This window comes from Triticum aestivum, chromosome 4D, assembly GCF_018294505.1.
Source record: "Triticum aestivum cultivar Chinese Spring chromosome 4D, IWGSC CS RefSeq v2.1, whole genome shotgun sequence".
NCBI lineage: Eukaryota > Viridiplantae > Streptophyta > Magnoliopsida > Poales > Poaceae > Triticum > Triticum aestivum.
The window spans coordinates 87,938,491-87,957,568 of record NC_057805.1 but is presented as its reverse complement, the minus strand read 5'-3'; the positions used below and the strand labels follow the sequence as shown (position 1 = coordinate 87,957,568).

The 19,078-nt window shown below is 44.0% G+C and overlaps 1 protein-coding gene across 2 annotated transcripts; it reads right to left on the bottom strand.

The window, feature by feature from the left end:
- Positions 1 to 13,388: 13,388 nt before the first annotated feature.
- On the bottom strand, positions 13,389 to 18,475 carry LOC123096399 (fatty acid amide hydrolase). 2 transcript variants are annotated; one of them, XM_044518137.1, is made up of 19 exons: positions 18,304 to 18,475; positions 18,091 to 18,200; positions 17,890 to 17,950; positions 17,625 to 17,800; positions 17,343 to 17,472; positions 16,454 to 16,531; positions 15,873 to 16,133; positions 15,691 to 15,766; positions 15,537 to 15,608; positions 15,357 to 15,399; positions 15,208 to 15,279; positions 15,000 to 15,080; positions 14,677 to 14,783; positions 14,481 to 14,573; positions 14,329 to 14,397; positions 14,139 to 14,203; positions 13,936 to 13,997; positions 13,746 to 13,841; positions 13,389 to 13,645 (listed from the first exon to the last, which is right to left on the bottom strand). In XM_044518137.1, the coding sequence occupies exons 1-19, from the start codon at positions 18,401 to 18,403 to the stop codon at positions 13,580 to 13,582; spliced, it is 1,818 nt and encodes a 605-aa protein (XP_044374072.1). In that variant the 5' UTR covers positions 18,404 to 18,475; the 3' UTR covers positions 13,389 to 13,579. The 2 variants fall into 2 exon arrangements, with proteins under 2 accessions (XP_044374072.1, XP_044374073.1); XM_044518138.1 differs by lacking the exon at positions 15,873 to 16,133.
- Between the last annotated feature and the right edge of the window lie 603 nt (positions 18,476 to 19,078).

The following is a 19,078-nucleotide window of genomic DNA, read 5'->3' as shown; positions in this document are numbered from 1 at the left end:
CACAATGGACAGGACTTACCCACTGACTATCAGCAACATGATAAATTATACCTACCTCCAGAAGCTTTAGTATTTCATTTCTTACCACTTCTTAGGATTTAACCGTTGTTGGTGATCAACAACCGGTTTAGCGTCTTTCTCCAATTTTATTTTGTGCTGGCATTGAGTGGGACTAATTCTCTTAAGATCATCAAGAGTATATCCAATAGCAGCACGGTGCTTCTTTAGAGTTTTCAATAATTTCTCTTCTTCCTGCTCTGAAAGGTTAGCACTAATAATAACAGGATATATCTTCTTTTCATCAAGATAAGCATATTTAAGAGTATCAGGTAATGGTTTAAGCTCAAACACGGGATCACCCTTGGGTGGAGGAGGATCCCCTAAAATTTCAACAGGCAAGTTGTGTTTCAAAATAGGTCCCTATTTAAAGAATACTTCATCTATTTCCCTTCTTTCATTCATAAACGTATCATTTTCATGGTCTAGCAAATATTGTTCTAAAGGATCATTAGGAGGCACGACAATAGAAGCAAGACCAATAATTTCATCTTTACTAGGCAATTCTTTATCATGGGGTTGTCTATGAAATTTAGCAAAATTAAAATCAAGAGACATATCCCCAAACCAATAGTAACAATATCCTTTTCGCAGTCTATCTTAGCATTAACAGTATTCAAGAAGGGTCTACCAAATATAATGGGACAAAATTCATCTTGTGGGGAACCAAGAACAAGAAAATCAGTAGGATATTTAACTTTTCCACACAAGACTTCAACATCTCTAACAATCCCAATTGGTGAAATAGTATCTCTATTGGCAAGCTTAACTGTAACATCAATACCTTCTATCTCAGCAGGTGCAATATCATGCATAATTTCTTCGTATAAGGAATGAGGTATTGCACTCGCACTAGCACCCATATCACATAAGCCATGATAGCAATGATCTCCTATTTTTAGTATCGGGTCTAGCAATTCTAGCAGCTTCATTACAGAAGTAAATAACATGCCCATCAATATTATCGACCAAGAGATCTTTAACCATAGAAATACTAGGTTCAACTTTAATTTGCTTAGGGGGTGTAGGTGTTCTAGCATTACTATTATGAACCACAATTGAAGCTTTAGCATGATCCTTTATTCTAACAGGGAAAGGTGGTTTCTCAATATAAGCGGTAGGAACAATAGGATCAACATTATAAGTGATAGTCCTTTCTTCAACTTTGATAGGTTCAACTACTTTTACTTCAATGGGAGGATGATATTTAAACCACTTCTCCTTAGGGAGATCAACATGAGTAGCAAATGATTCACAGAAAGAAGCTACTATCTAGAGTCAAGTCCATATTTAGTGCTAAATTCACGAAAAGCATCGGTATCCATAAAAGGTTTAACACAATCAAACTTAGCTGTTATACCTGACTCCTTACCTTCGTCGAGTTCCCAATCTTTAGAGTTGCGTTTAATTCTTTCCAATAAATCCCATTTGAATTCAATAGTCTTCATCATAAAAGAACCAGTACAAGAAGTATCGAGCATGGGGCGATTATTGAGAGAAAGTCGAGCTTAAAATTTTTGAATAATAATTTCTCTTGAGAGCTCATGATTGGGGCATGAATATAACATTGGCTTAAGCCTCCCCCAAGCTTGAGCGGTACTTTCTCTTCGTGAGGCAAAAAATTATATATATAATTATGATCATGATGAGCCAGATGCATAGGGTTAAACTTCTAATGAAATTCCAATTTCAATCGGTTGTAGTTCCATGATCCAATATCATCACATAGCCTAAACCATGTCAATGTCTTTCCCTTCAAAGATAAAGGGAAGACCTTCTTCTTGATAACATCCTCGGGCATACCTACAAGCTTAAATAATCCACAAACTTCATCCACATAGATTAGGTGCATATCGGGATGTAATGTTCCATCTCCTGTAACAGGATTAGCTAGCAGTTTCTCTATCATACCCAAAGGAATTTCAAAGTAAACATTTTTAGTAGGTTCAGTAGGTTGAGGAGCAACTCTTTGCTCTACTGGTCGGGGTGAAGATACCCCGAACAAGCCCCTCAAAGGATTATTTTCTATAGTAACAAGTGACAGTAAATTTCAGCACTATATAAATTTTTCCTTACCAAATTCCACCTACCAAAGGCGCTTCACTCCCAGGCAACGGCGCCAGAAAAGAGTCTTGATGACCCACAAGTATAGGGGATCTATCGTAGTCCTTTCGATAAGTAAGAGTGTCGAACCCAACGAGGAGCAGAAGGAAATGACAAGTAGTTTTTAGTAAGGTATTCTCTGCAAGCACTGAAATTATCGGTAACAGATAGTTTTATGATAAGGTAATTCGTAACGGTTAACAAGTAACAAAAGTAAACAAGGTTCAGCAAGGTTTCCCAATCCTTTTTATAGCAAAGGACAAGCCTGGACAAACTCTTATGTAAAGGAAAGCGCTCTCGAGGACACATGGGAATTATCGTCAAGCTAGTTTTCATCATGCTCATATGATTCGCGTTCGTTACTTTGATAATTTGGCATGTGGGTGGACTGGTGCTTGGGTACTGCCCTTCCTTGGACAAGCATCCCACTTATGATTAACCCCTCTCGCAAGCATCCGCAACTACGAAAGAAGAATTAAGGTAAACCTAACCATAGCATGAAACATATGGATCCAAATCAGCCCCTTACGAAGCAACACATAAACTTGGGTTTAAGCTTCTGTCACTCTAGCAACCTATCATCTACTTATTACTTCCCAATGCCTTCCCCTAGGCCCAAACAATGGTGAAGTGTCATGTAGTCGACGTTCACATAACACCACTAGAGGAAAGAAAACATACATCTCATCAAAATATTGAACGAATACCAAATTCACATGACTACTTATAACAAGACTTCTCCCATGTCCTCAGGAACAAACGTAAATACTCACAAATCATATTCATGTTCATAATCAGAGGGGTATTAATGTGCATAAAGGATCTGAACATATAATCTTTCACCGAATAAACCAACTAGCATCAACTATAAGGAGTAATCAACACTACTAGCAACCCACAGGTACCAATCTGAGGTTTTGAGACAAAGATCGGATACAAGAGATGAACTAGGGTTTGAGAGGAGATGGTGCTGGTGAAGATGTTGATGGAGATTGATCCCCTCCCGATGAGAGGATCGATGGTGATGACGATGGTGACGATTTCCCCCTCCTGGAGGGATGTTTCCCCGGTAGAATAGCTCCGCCGGAGCCCTAGATTGGTTTCGCCAGGTTCCGCCTCGAGACGGCGGCGCTTCGTCCCTAAAGCTTCCTTCACATTTTTTCCAGGGCAAAAGACACCTTATACCAGAAGATGGGCATCGGGGGCTTCCAGGTGGCCCACGAGGCATGGGGCGCGTCCTCCACCCTCGTGGACAGTGGGTGGCACCCCTCTGGTGCTTTCTTCGCCCAATATTTTTAATATATTCCAAAACGTACTTTCGTGGAGTTTCAGGACTTTTGGAGTTGTGCAGAATAGGTCTCTAATATTTGCTCCTTTTCCAACCCAAAATTCCAGCTGCCGGCATTCTCCCTCTTCATGTAAACCTTGTAAAATAAGAGAGAAAAGGCATAAGTATTGTGACATAGTGTGTAATAAGAGCCCATAATGCAATAAATATCGATATGAAAGCGTGATGGAAAATGGACGTATCAACGCGTATAGAGGTAACTTTACTCCTAGGCCGTTTCCTAGTAATTCCTCTAATAATTATGGTAATTCCTACAACAATTCTTCTGGAAATTATAATGATATGCCCTCTGATTTTGAGAATAGTGTTAAAGAATTTATGAGTTCGCAAAAGAATTTCAATGCTTTGATTGAAGAAAAATTGCTTAAAATTGATGATTTGGCTAGGAACGTGGATAGAGTTTCTCTTGATGTTGATTCTTTGAAACTTAGATCTATTCCACCCAAGCATGATATCAATGAGTCTCTCAAATCTATGAGAATTTCCATTGATGCGTGCAAGAAAAGAACTGCTAAGATGCGTGCAAAAAAGGATTTGTTTATAAAAGCGTGTTCTTCTAGTTTTCGTGAAAATAATGATGAAGATCTTAAAGTGATTGATGTGACTCCTATTGAATCTTTGTTTTCCAATATAAATCTTGATAAGATGGGACTGGAGATGAGTCAAATTTAGTTAAAAGGCGTCCCAATGATTCGGAGTTTTTAGATCTTGATGCAAAAATTGATAAAAGTGGGATTGGAGAAGTCAAAACTTTAAGTAGCAATGAACCCACTCTTTTGGATTTCAACGAATTTAATTATGATCATTGTTATTTAATAGATTGTATTTCCTTGTTGCAATCCATGTTGAATTCCCCTCATGCTTATAATCAAAACAAAGCTTTTACTAAACATATCGTTGATGCTATGATGCAATCTTTTGAAGAAAAGCTTGAATTGGAAGTTTCTATCCCTAGAAAAATTTATGATGAGTTGGAACCTACTATTAAGATTAAGATTAAAGATTATGAGTGTCATGTTTTGTGTGATTTGGGTGCTAGTGTTTCCACGATTCCAAAAACTTTATGTGATGTGTTAGGTTTTCGCGAATTTGATGATTGTTCTTTAAATTTGCATCTTGCGGATTCCACTATTAAGAAACCTATGGGAAGGATTAATGATGTTCTTATTGTTGCAAATAGTAATTATGTGCGTAGATATCATTGTTCTTGATATAGATTGCAATCCTACATGTCCTATTATTCTTGGTAGACCTTTCCTTAGAACGATTGGTGCAATTATTGATATGAAAGAAGGAAACATTAGATTTTAATTTCCGTTAAGGAAAGGCATGGAACACTTTCCAAGAAAGAAAATTAAATTGCCTTACAAATCTATTATGAGAGCTACTTATGGATTGCATACCAAAGATGATAATACTTAGATCTATTCATGTTTTATGCCTAGCTAAGGGCGTTAAACAATAGCGCTTGTTGGGAGGCAACCAAATTTTATTTTTTGTTTTTTCTTTTTAGGTTCTGTTTTGCAATAAATATTTCATCTAGCCTCTGTTTAGATGTGGTTTTGTGTTTTAATTAGTGTTTGTGGCAAGTAAGACCTTTGGGATAGCTTACGGTGATAGTTGATTTGATCTTGCTGAAAAACAGAAACTTTTGCGCCCAGTCCCAGAATTTTTAAAAATCAAAAGCGTGATAAAATTCTGATTTTTTTACACAAGATTGATATACAAATTGCCTCTGTTGTCCTAATTATTCAGAACTTTTGGAGTTACAGAAGTATTCGAAGTATCCAGATTGCTACACACTGTTCTGTTTTTGACAGATTCTGTTTGCTATGTGTTGTTTGCTTATTTTGATGAATCTATGGCTAGTATTGGGGGGGTATGAACCATGGAAAAGTTGGAATACAATAGATATTACACCAATATAAATAAATAATGAGTTCACAACAGTACCAAAAGTGGTGATTTGTTTTCTTATACTAACGGAGCTCACAAGATTTTTTGTTGAGTTTTGTGTTGTGAAGTTTTCAAGTTTTGGGTAAGGATTTGATGGACTATGGAATGAGTGGCAAGAGCCTAAGCTTGGGGATGCCCAAGGCACCCCAAGGTATTCAGGGAAAACCAAGAGCCTAGGCTTGGGGATGCCCCGGAAGGCATCCCCTCTCTCGTCTTCGTCTATCGGTAACTTTACTTGAGGCTATATTTTTATTCACCACATGATATGTGTTTTCCTTGGAGCGTCTTGTATGATTTGAGTCTTTTCTTTTTAGTTTGCCAAAATCATCCTTGATGTACACACCTTTTGAGAGAGACACGCATGAATCATGATTTATTAGAATACTCTATGTGCTTCACTTATATCTTTTGAGCTAGGTAATATTGCTCTAGTGCTTCACTTATATCTTTTTAGAGCACGGCGGTGGTTTTATTTTATAGAAATTAATGAACTCTCGTGCTTCACTTATATTATTTTGAGAGTCAGCATGGTAATTTTCTTTGGTTATAAATTTAGTCCAAATATCTTAGGCATCCAAGAGGGGTATAATAAAAACTTTCATATAAAGTGCATTGAATACTATGAGAAGTTTGATTCCTTATGATGGTTTTGAGATATGAAGATGGTGATATTAGAGTCATGCTAGTAAGTAATTGTGAATTTGAGAAATACTTGTGTTAAAGTTTGTGATTCCCGCAGCATGCACGTATGGTGAACCGTTATGTGATGAAGTCGGAGCATGATTTATCTATTGATTGTCTTCCTTATGACTGGCGGTCGGGGATGAGCGATGGTATTTTCCTACCAATCTATCCCCCTAGGAGCATGCACGTAGTACTTCATTTCGATAACTAATAGATTTTTGTAATAAGTATATGAGTTCTTTATGACTAATGTTGAGTCCATGGATTATACGCACTCTCACCCTTCCACCATTGCTCGCCTCTCTAGTACCACGCAACTTTCACCGGTACCATAAACCCACCATATACCTTCCTCAAAATAGCCGCCATACCCACCTATTATGGCATTTCCATAGCCATTCTGAGATATATTGCCATGCAACTTTCCACCGTTCCGTTTATTATGACACACTCCATCATTGTCATATTGCTTTGCATGATCATGTAGTTGACATCGTATTTGTGGTAAAGCCACCGTTCATAATTCTTTCATACATGTCACTCTTGATTCATTGCACATCCCGGTATACCGTCGGAGGCATTCACATAGAGTCATATTTTGTTCTAAGTATCGAGTTGTAATTTTTGAGTTGTAAGTAAATAAAAGTGTGATGATCTTCATTATTAGAGCATTGTCCCATGTGAGGAAAGTATGATGGAGACTATGGTTACCTCACAAGTCGGGATGAGACTTCGGATGAAAAAAAAGAGGCCAAAAAAATGAGAGAAGGCCCAAATTAAAAAATGAGAGAAAAGAGAGAAGGGGCAATGCTACTATCCTTTTACCACACTTGTGCTTCAGAGTAGCACCATGATCTTCATGATAGAGGGGCAATGCTACTATATTTTTGTCTTCTCCACAACCACCGTCTATTCCACCTATAGTGCTATGTCCATGGCTCACGCTCATGTATTGTGTGGAAGTTGAAAAAGTTTGAGAACATCAAAAGTATGAAACAATTGCTTGGCTTGTCATCAGGGTTGTGCATGATTTAAATATTTTGTGTGATGAAGATGGAGTATAGGGGCGCACCAGCCCCTTATGGGCTGGTTTGTTCCATCTCTCGGCCCATATATTTGCTGGGGGTGCCCGAAACTCCTTTCCGGTGACCCGATAAGTACCCGGTACCCTCCGAAACACTTCCGTTGTCCGAATACCGTCGTCCTATATATCAATCTTTACCTCTCGACCATTTAGAGACTCCTCGTCATGTCTGCGATCTCATCCGGGACTCCGAACAACATTCGGTCACCAAATCACAAAACTCATATAGTACTATATCATCAACGAATGTTAAGCGTGCGGACCCTACGGGTTCGAGAACTATGTAGACATTACCGAGACACCTCTCCGGTCAATAACCAATAGCGGAACCTAGATGCATGTATTGGCTCCTACATATTCTACGAAGATCTTTATCGGTTGAACCGTTATGACAACATACGTAATTCCCTTTGTCCATCGGTATGTTACTTGCCCGAGATTCGATCGTCGGTATCTTCATACCTAGTTCAATCTCGTTACCGGCAAGTCTCTTTACTCGTTCCGTAATACAACACCTTGTGACTAACTCCTTAGTCGTTTGCTTGCAAGCGTATGATGTGTATTACCGAGAGGGCCCAGAGATATCTCTCCGATACTCGAAGTGACAAATCCTAATCTCGATCTATGCCAACTCAACAAACGCCTTCAGAGATACCTGTAGAGCATCTTTATAATCACCCAGTTACGTTGTGATGTTTTATAGCACATAAGGAATTCCTCCGGTATCCGGGAGTTGCATAATCTCATAGTCGAAGGAATATGTATTTGACATGAAGAAAGCAATAGCAATAAAACTAAACGATCATTATGCTAAGCTAACAGATGGGTCTTGTCCATCACATCATTCTCCTAATGATGTGATCCCGTTATCAAATGACAACACATGTCCATGGTTAGGAAACCTTAACCATCTTTGATCAACGAGCTAGTCTAGTAGAGGCATACTAGGGACACGGTATTTGTTTATGTATTCACACATGTATTTAAGTTTCCAATCAATACAATTCTAGCATGAATAATAAACCTTTATCATGAATAAGGAAATATAATAATAACCATTTTATTATTGCCTCTAGGGCATATTTTCATCAGGAGGGGGAGGAAGAGGTGCCTCACTTGCGGTGGCACACCGGCGACGGGCGACGGCGGCGGGCGACGGTGATGGCCGAGTGGTGCAGCGCCGCCGCTGGCGACGGTGGGGGGTGCTGGCGGCGGCGGCGGGCGGCGGTGACGGGGGCGACGACCAGAGAGTGTGAGTGAGGAAGAGTGAAACGGGCGGGGGCATAGGATAAGGTCGTTTTAGCAGTAGTGCGGGAAGTTAAAAAGCGCTACCACTAAAATATTAGTTGTAGCGCGTTTACAAGAAAAGTGCTACAGCTAAGGCTAAGCATGTGAACAAACATCAAAAATACAATGGTCATCAAAGATCTTTTTGTGTAGAATCTGAATTGTCAATATGAGTCCTCACCGGTCTAGGAACCGGTGAAGACTCATATTGCGGTCACAAATCCTGCACATAGAGTTCAATGAAGACCAAGTGGTTGTGATAGTTTGGGAAGTAACATATTTAAGGTGATAAACACCCTGTTCGCGGAGTGAGGTGTGACTAAACTTAGTTGCAAGGAGTGGACTAACCTTAGCAATAGCGCGTGTTGGAGAAAAGCGTTGCTGCTAAGTTCAATAGCAGTAGTGCATTTAAGAAACATGCGCTACTGCTATACCTAATCCGGCGGCAAGGTCGTGGCAATTGTAGTAGTAGCGTCGTTTCATCCTGACGCGCTACTGTTATGCAGATATCAGTAGCGCGGTTTCTTGTCACGCGCTACTGCTAAGTAGCAGTAGCGCCTTATTTTAAACCGCATTGCCGGTAAGATTATGTGTATAAGGTTTTCCCTAATAGTGTTGTAGCAACTTAACAATCATGTTTTTTCTAAGTCTCCCATTTGCCTTAACATGATAGTATTTAGTATTTGAATCTCCTTCAAATAGTTCTTTATCATGAGACCTTTGTAACCATTTAATTTCCTCCTCTTTCAGAATAAATTTCAAATTATTTTGATATACCTTTTTATACTTCCTCTCTTCCTCATTTAAAATATCTTTTTCTCCCAACTTATCTAGCCTATCAATTTCCTTCATCAGTTTTTTCCCTGTCTTCTAATTACATCCTCAACATTCAAATTCCAACCTTTCAACACCTTCATAAGATTTCTTAATTTGTTTTTAAAGGTCTCTGGAACCAACAATTTTCAAATTTGAAAACGTATGGCCTCACAGGGGGACTCCCGAGATTTGATAAGCAAGGGAGTGTGATCAAAAAGTTCCCTAGCTAGATCTTCAATATGTACGAAAGGAAACTTTTCTTCCCAAGATGGGGAAATCAACACTCTGTCCAATAATGCATAAGTGGGATCCTCGTGATTATTGGACCAAATTTACACGGAAAAAAACATCACAAAATTGACACTGTTTGATTGAAAACACCCAACTATTTTTGCATCTTCATGAAATTTAGGTCACCAGTCGTCACACACAAGCAAACAGGGCACAAATTGGACATTCAAACATGCATTGATACAAACAATCAAATTGGATATTCAAACAACACAAATTTTATTTAAAGTTTATAATTTGTATAGATATAAACCCTAAACAAAGCTACTGATCGTCGTCGTCCATGTCGAAGTTGTTGCCGCCGCTGAAGACGTCCTCGTCATCGTCGTTTTCCTTCTTCTTCTCGTCCTCGTCCTCGTCGCTCATGAGGTCGAGGATGATGTGAGCCGCTAAGGTGACGACTGTCTGTCGCAGCCCCGGCGAGTCCACCGGGTTATCGGGGTGGTGCTGCGGCCCCTTTGTCAATTCGCGCAGCGCCAGGAGTAGCCCCGGCAAGTCTGCAAGGTCGTTGGGCTCGCTGGCCACCGCCCCCTGTACTCCACCAACAATGGTGGCTACGGCTCTGGCTCCGGCTTGGGAATGCGCAGGGCGCCACGCGAGCTCGTCCCCGGCGTCGCTGGCTCTGGCTTAGGAACCCGGCGGCCCTGCTGCTGCTGGCACCGGCGTCACCTCCTCCAGATGTGGGTGTGGCGACATGGTCGGCGTGTCGACGGTGGGGACAGGCTTCACCGGGAGCCCCCCCGGCGCTCACGTACCATCCGGCCGGCAGGCATGTGTCCGACGGCACCATGACGTCACAGCGGGTGAGGAGCGATGCCTCTTCGACCTGGAGGGTGCGCGGCAGGCCGAGAATGAGATACGCGTGACTTCGTTCCTCGCTGCTGCTTCCCGCCCCACAATGGTGGCTGGCCATTACTGCGGCACTGGAATTGGAGGTGGCTAGGGTTTGGTGGAGGCACACGGAGAAGGTTGTGGGGCGGCGAGGGGAAGGGGAAGGGGATTGGGACAAGAGTGGGTGCACACCGATGCGCCCCGCGTGGCTATAAAATGCATTAATAGACGCCTGCCAGGAACTCCGACGACGCGACTCCTCGCATGGGAAACCGCACGGTGCATGCTGCGAGTGTGTGAAAGCGCCGACGTGACCACGACGGGACTACTCATGCATGCGGGCACGTGATGACCCACACGTATAGGGGATCAATTGTAGTCCTTTTGAAAAGTAAGAGTGTCGAACCCAACGAAGAGCGGAAGGAAATGACAAGCGGTTTTCAACAAGGTAATGTCTGCAGGCACTGAAATTGTCGGTAACAGATAGTTTGGTAGCAATGTAATTTGTAACAAGCAAACAATAGTAATGGTGACGAAGGTGCAGCAAGGTAGCCCAATCCTTTTTGTAGCAAAGGACAGGCCAAAACGGTCTCTTATAATAAGTAAAATGTTCTTGAGGGCACACGGGAATTTCATCTCGTCACTTTCATCATGTTTGTTTGATTCGTGTTCGTTACTTTGATAATTTGATATGTGGGTGGACGGTGCTTGGGTATTGTTCTTACTTGAACAAGCCTCCCACTTCTGTTTACCCTCTCTCACAAGCATCCGCAACTACAAAAGAAGAATTAAGATAAATCTAACCATAGCATGAAATATATGGATCCAAATCAGCCTCTTACGGAATACCGCATAAACAAGGGTTTATGCTTCTGTCACTCTAGCAACCCATTATCTAATTACTACTCAACAATGCTTTCCCTTAGGCCCAAAGATGGTGAAGTGTCATGTAGTCGACGTTCACATAACACCACTAAGGGAATCACAACATACAAATCATCAAAATATCGAGCGGATACCAAATTCACATGATTACTTATGACAAGACTTCTCCAATGTCCTCAAGAACAAAAAGTAACTACTCATAAATCATATTCATGTTCAAGATCAGAGGGGTATTGATTAGCATAATGGAACTGAACATATAATCTTCTACCAAATAAACCAACTAGGATCAACTAGAATATGTAATCAACACTACTAGCAACCCACATGTACCAATCCGAGGTATTGATATAAAGATTGAATACAAGAGATGAACTAGGGTTTGAGATGAGATCGTGCGGGTGAAGATGTTGATGAAGATTGGTCCTCCCACGATGAGAGGATTGTTGATGATGACGATGGCTTCGATTTCCCCCTCCCGGAGGGAAGTATTCCCGACGGAATCGCTCCGCCGAAGAGCAAAAGTGCTCCTGCCCAAGTTCCGCCTCGAGACGGCGGCATTTCATCCCGAAAGTCCTATGTTGATTTTTTTTTTCTAGGGCAAATGGGCTTATATACCAGAAGATGGGCACCGGAGGCTGGCCAGCGGCCCCACAAGCCAGCAGGGCGCTCCCTGGTGCCTCGTGGGCACCTGGGTGGCCCCCTCTGCTATTTCTTTCTTCCAGTATTTTTTATTTATTTCAAAATAATTCTCTGTGAAATTTCAGCTCATTTGAAGATGTGTAGAATAGGTATCTCTGACATAGCTTTTTCAGGCCTAGAATTCCAGATGCCGACAATCTCCCTCTTCATGTAAATCTTGCAATTTAAGAGAGAAAAGATATTAGAATGGTGCCATGAAGCATTATATTGATAAAAAATATTATAAATAGCAGTAGAAAATCATGATTCAAAATGGACGTATCAACTCCCCCAAGCTTAGACAAGGGAAAGCCGATATCGATAATTATGACCACATGTTTAGAGAGAGAGAGATGCGTCGATAAAAACAAAATATGAACATAGTAGCGTCATGAATCATATCATAGCAGCAATATATTATCATCATAAAACTTCTCATAAACAAGTAAGAATTCATCACAACAACAAAATATAGAGAATAAACTTTCTTGAAAACTAACAAACTATGTTCTTAGTCAACAATGCAATTGCAATTCATTATGTTTTCAGGAAGGGTCTCATATAGGAGTTTTTATTCAGCAAGTCCACATACTCAACCATCATTTAGTCTTCTATGATTGATAACACTCACGACATACATATGGAGCAAAAAAATTCAGCCATACACATAGAAAGATAGGGGCTTATAATTTTGCCGCCCAACTTATTTACCTCGAGGGTAATGTCAACAATAATGACTCATGATCACTCATATTCAACTGGATATATGTGTTCAGATCTTTCCCCACCACGTGATGCTTTTGCAAAAGAGAAAAATAGGGAATAGAGGAGAACACTATTGACTCTTGCATGAAAAGTAAATACATAAAAGTAAAAGATAGACCCTTCACAAAGGAAAGCAGAGGTTGTCATGCGCTTTTTATTTGTGGATGTACGAACTCTTCATGCAAAGAAACGTCACGTTATATTTCCCTTTGTGATAGCAACCTCTATTATGCAGTCCGTCGCTTTTATTTCTTTACCATTACAAGTTCGTACAACGCTCATTTTCTATTACAATAAAAGATCATACATATTTAGAAGCAATTTTTATTGCCTTTTTGCACCGATGACAACTTACTTGAAGGATCTTATTCAATCCATAGATAGGTATAGTAGACTTTTATGATATGAAAGTGGGTTTAAGGGTTTTTGAATGCACAAGTAGTATCTCTACTTGTGCGGATTTTATTTAGTTTGACTTATAGCAGTTTTATTCTTCAGATGTAAGCGTGCCCATCGATAACAAGACGCCTATGATGACTTCGTCAATCTTGATTCCCACTGATCCATTCTCATGGTGTGTATGCTCATGTAGGCCGTCTATACTGTGTTTAAAAAAAATTATAAAAGAGTACCACTGCATTAGTGTATCATACGGCTGTTGTACGCAGATATTCTACAATGTTTCTCAAGCTTATACAAAACTTAATGTTCATAGCTATTCGCATCCAAATCAATGGTCTTCTCTCGGCGCACACCGTTTCCGTCGTCGCAAGTCGTATGACTAACAGAATCTACTCTTTCTTGCTGAGGAGATCAAAGGACACCATGGGTTTCCTGCAGCTCTTAGAGCACGCTTCCTGCACAAACAACCACATCCACCACTGCTGAGAGAGGAAGAAAAAAGGTACTCATGGCGCGATGGCCGTGAGGTCGTGAGGAGATGCATGTGGTGCTGACCTGCATGGCGTAGGCTAAATGCAGCAGCGTCGCCTCCGCCCACGGCCGGCCGATGAACTGGAGCCCGACGGGGAGGCCTCCCCTGTCGTACCCGACCTAGAGGTTTCGCCAAGAAAAATCGTGTCAGTTCGTTTCTTGCACGAGCTATACGAAAGAAGCACCCTGGAAAGCTGAGTGGATGGATGCGCACCGTGACGGTGATGGCCGGCAAACCGAGGAAGTTCCCTGCGATGGAGTACCTCGAGATCGCGGCTGATTTTCGGTCCAACAACAAAGACCACGAGTTATACTATTAGCACAAACATTGCTGCAGCTGCCCGCTGGATTTGCTGCAGCTTCGAGACACACGAGTTTCACGGGGAACATGGATGGACGACGTTCAGTTGTACCCACCTGCGTTTATGTAGTCGAGTTCTCCGGTGCGCAGCGCGTCGTCCTGCAGCGCGTACGCGGTCACACTGCACCCACAGGAAAAATGCGGTGCTGGTAAGAAAGAATGCCACCAAGAAATAATGATGGATGACGTGAACAGCTAACTGAACTGCACGGCCAAGGGAAGGCGGATGAAGAGCCACGCACGTACCCAGTCATGGGCGTGACGATGGCGTCGGCCGTCTCGAAGATCTTGTTGTGGAAGTACATCTGACGGTTCCTGTGAAACACGCACGTTGCCAGCTCCGAAGATCAGATCGCCCGTTCATTCAGAAAATGAAACCAAAATGTGATCAGACTGACCGAATCCGCTGCGCGTTGAGGTAAGCCCTGCTGCTGAAGGAGCCGTAGGCGCTGAGCGCGATCCTCACGTCCCACCCGATCTCAGACTTGTCCCTTAATTTCCATGCACGCACGCACAAATCCATTCAGCCTACAGAAAGAAATGCACTACTAGTAGTATGTGTGGAAAAACGAATTAACCCAAACTCTGGCTCACAGCTTCTCGAGGTATTTGGCGGCGAGGGAAGCGGAGCACTCGGCGCCCATGGTCACGTAGTGCGCCAGACGCATCTCCTCCACCTCAGGCACGGTCACGTCCACGGTCTTGCCGTGCCATCCAGGAAAGAAAAATGTCATTGTTTCAGATAATGAATGGATCAAAACCCATTTTTATTTTATAAGATGTTCCCTCCGTCTAACATAAGATGTTCTAATATATTTTTTCTGAATAGAGTGTATATATCCACATTTTAGTTTATTTATTTACTCATTTCAGTCTGTATATAGTCCACATCGAAATATCCAAAACATCTATTATACCTCCCACCCGTAGTGTGCGCGCAGGATCTGCAGAGCCTTGTCGCAGCAGCCTCGGATGTTGTCGGAGCTGTCGTTGAACCACTGCGTTCAAAATGCCACTAGTTATTACTACTATCCTGCCTGAGTTCATCATGAGGCTTGAATCAGTTCGTATCTTTTTCTTTTCTTTTCTTTTCTTTTTCTTTTTTGCGGGTGGAAAGACGCCCACCTTTCCGTATCTTGCGAGCCTGATGTTAGGCATGCAATGGGTGGATGTCAGCATCGGCAGATTCAGCTGGGGCTGCAAATAAACGGAGATTTAAGCCAGCAAATTTAGCTGAATACCTCCCATGCATTCAGCAAAAGTAACAAAATTACCTGGGAGTGAGCTGGTCTGGACTGATCAACCATGGCCGCGTAGCTGAAAGATCAGTCAGTCACATGCATGGTAAGATGAGGAGAATGCAGGTACAGCAGGAACATCCATTTGATTGATGTTCAAAAAGTAATATAACAAAAGTGCTAGCTAGTTTATGCAAGAAGCGTGGAGGCACTGACGCGATAAGTGCGTCCTCGACCGTCGCCGCCAAGATCCCCGGCACCCCCACCGTCCAGTTCAACGGGAGAAGCCTGAGTTCAAAGAGCAGCGTACTTGTCACTACACAAGTCAAATGCATATGGAAGAAGCTAGGCCATGTGTTAGCTACGGCACCCGGAGTTGGAGAGCCGCCCCGCGGTGGGCTTGAAGCCGACGACGCCGCAGAGCGCCGCGGGCATGCGTACGGATCCTGCAAACAATGCAGCAAACAGCACAGGCACGGTGGGATTCAGTTCGCGTTGCGTGCAGCTTCAAACTACTCGTAGTATAGTGCAGAGAGTGTGTGCGTGGCGCACCGCCTCCGTCGGCGCCGAGAGCGACGGGGCAGAGGCCGGCGCAGACGGCGGCGGCGGAGCCGCCGGACGAGCCGCCCGACACCCTGGCGGTGTGGTAGGGGTTCCTGGTGGAGCCGTGGTGCGGGTTGATGCCGCTGGTGCCGGCGCCGAGCTCGTGCATGTTGGTCTTGCCGGCCAGGACGGCGCCGCAGGCCCGCAGCTGCGCCACGCACGCCGCGTCCGCCACGCACGGCCTCATCTTTCCCAGCCAACTCGTGCCTCCTGCATGCATGCATTCGCGCCATTTAAAACACTTTTTTTTTTTGTAATAATTTCCCTCCCCAGGCCCCAGCGTGCACGGCATAGAATCACTGTATTTTCCATTCTGTGCTCTAGGCATGTGATTCTAGCATTCTTCTGAGAATTGTCAGGTAAGAGAGCCAAGTGCAAGCGATCGACCATTCGTATATTCGCATCAAACATGACTATTGGGTGAGTTGATCGGTGCATGCATGCAGTGCAACTTAACGCTCCTCTGTGCAACACAGGTACCAGCCTATGTTGAGCTTAAAAAAAAAATCTTGCGTTTTACTGTATTTTACCAGTGGTTTGGTAGGGCAGGCAATCGATCTCGTCCTTGACTGCCACCAGCACCCCATCCATGGCAGACAGAGGCGCCCCTGCAATGCACAGCGCATCAGACGTAGTACAATAACAGAAATGACGCACGCATATAGTACTACTACTACTAGCATTTTTCTTTTCATTTTATGCATATAGTCATATACAGTCATGCCAACAACAAATTGAGAGCAATGAATACGCATCACTGCCGGAATGCGCCATGAATTCTACTACTACAGATCAGTGCCGACTGCCGCCTGCTTTCGCCTCCATCTCCAAGATAATAAAACAAAGAGGCGCAGCGCCGCTGCAGCAGCAACGACCCGTACCGTACGTCACATGAGTTAGTACTCTCCTCCGAGCAATCACTGCTCTGCTCCTCCGCAGGATTCAGGACCATGGACGCGTACGCACCAGCATCCAGATCGACCATTCATGCATGGGCATTGGGCTGCGTTTTTCCGTATGGATTTCCTGCCAGCTTCGAGACTCGCTGAATCTGCAACAACTCGACGAGCAACGTGCTCCACTGCTCTTGAGAGACCTAACCTCACGAGCAGAGCAGAGCAGGCAGGTTCTCGCAATGGCGATGCCACCGTTGGCTCTGCTGCGCTGCCCACCTAACTATTCACACTGTGATGAGTCCAGCGGGACCACGGAGGAGGTGCGAAGGCCAAGACAGCGGGGCATATCTTGGTCCCGTCCGTAATGGCGGTGCCACTGCCGCTGCCACTCCATCCTCGAGTCGGCGACGGCCCTACTGCTTAAATGTCACGGCGATCGCTTCGCTGTCGCCGGCCCGGCGCGGCGGCGTACGTACGTGGGGTGATTGATTGATTGATTGGGCAGGAGAAACTTTGGTTTTACCTTGCTGGTATCTGAGGGTGGACTCCTCGGCCTGCCTGACGATGTCCTCGGGGTCGTAGCTGATGAACAGGGCCATGTTGAGGTCGGGGCCCGAGCACTCCTCCACCGCCGCCAGAAACCTCCTCGCGACCTGCGAATCGATTCAACAGGGACACGTCGCTGATCAATCATCATGTGTTGCAATCACGCCCGCTGCTCGCGTGATCAAGTGGTGAGTGTCAGCGCGTAGTGTGACACCGAACAGAGTTGGATTCATTCTTGTTAGGATTGCAAAATGTTTACCATGACAGGAGTGATCTCTCCTGAACTGTAGGCCTTGGCGAAGTCCCGGATCTTCCAGCGCCTGAAGCCCGGCGACGACGGATCGGCGAGGTCGGGGAGGCAGTCGATGGCCTCCTGGGCGCGCGCCGCCGGCGACCACCCGGGCTTCGCCAGGCTCACGTTCTGCTCAGGGATGTCTGCAGTAACAGTGAACATGACTGAGTTAAACCCAATGTGACAGAAGAACTTCTTGTGCAGGAATGGATTGGGGGTAGTGAGAATCCACCTTGCCAGGTGTGAGTCGGAGTGAACAATGGCGGCTCCGGGATGTCGGCGTCGGAGACGAGCTGCAGCGTCAAGTCAAACTCAGTGTCAAGCTCTAGTTCCTGCTGTGCGACGATCTAATCTACTGTACCACACTAGGAAAAAGAGAAAGATTTTTCAAACAAAACAAAATGTGAAGAAGGTTGTTTGATTTGATCACCACCTTGTTGACGAGGTTGTCTTTCTTGAGGACGTAGAGCAGGAGGGGGCCGAGGACGGGCGTCTCCAGCACCCACGCGAACATCTTCACCGGCAGCCCGGCCACCCGAGGAGCTGAAGAACACGCAGAGGCAAGAAACCATAGAAAGATTCAGCAGGAGCGTTCGAAATGCGCGCGAGTGTCAGTCAAATCAAATCAAATCGGGGAAGAAAGAACCTTTGACGTTGGGACTGATGTAGTGCTCGTCGCTGTCGGGGCCGAGGTCGACCTCGGCCGCCGGCTTGTACACCTTGGGAGCCGAGCAGACGAGACCCATGGATGAGCAGAGCTGTGCCGTTCTGGTTCCGATGATGGAATGGACGTGAGAGAGACTGGCTGGCTGGGGGAGCACGGGCTCCTAGTACTAGTACTAGTATTCATGCGGCTCTTTTCACTATTTTAACCCTTTCAGAAAACTTTCGTACAAAATAAACTTCATATAGAATTTTTCACGATCTGGTCTTTCTGGTAACGTCATAAGCCGTGGCGTTTTTTCTCTATTTGAAAACGCCGAGCTAGGTAGCGTTGCTGGCCTGGTCGAGACGCTACGTGGCAGGACAGAAACGCCAAAGTATGCAGCGTTGCTGAAAACGCCAAGGGTGCTTGGCGTTGCTGCCCAAGCATGGGTTGGCGTTTCAACTAGCTTGTTCATATTGTCATTTATTTATGAAGTGGAGCAACGCTAGCTAGCTTGGCGTTTCTAAATAGAGAAGAAACGCCACGGTCTGTGACGTTATTAAAAGAGTCAGATCATGAAATAGTTTTGCGTGGAGTTCATTTTGTGCGAAAGTTTTCTGAAAGGGTCAAAATAGTGAAAAAGGCTGCTGGCCCTTCGTGTTGCGGCATAGGTCGTTTTAGGCTGGCCATAGTGAGGTAACATAAGTAGTATCATGCACTTGGGAATCGTAAACATACTTATGTGGCAGGTAATTAAAGAAAAGAGATGGTTATA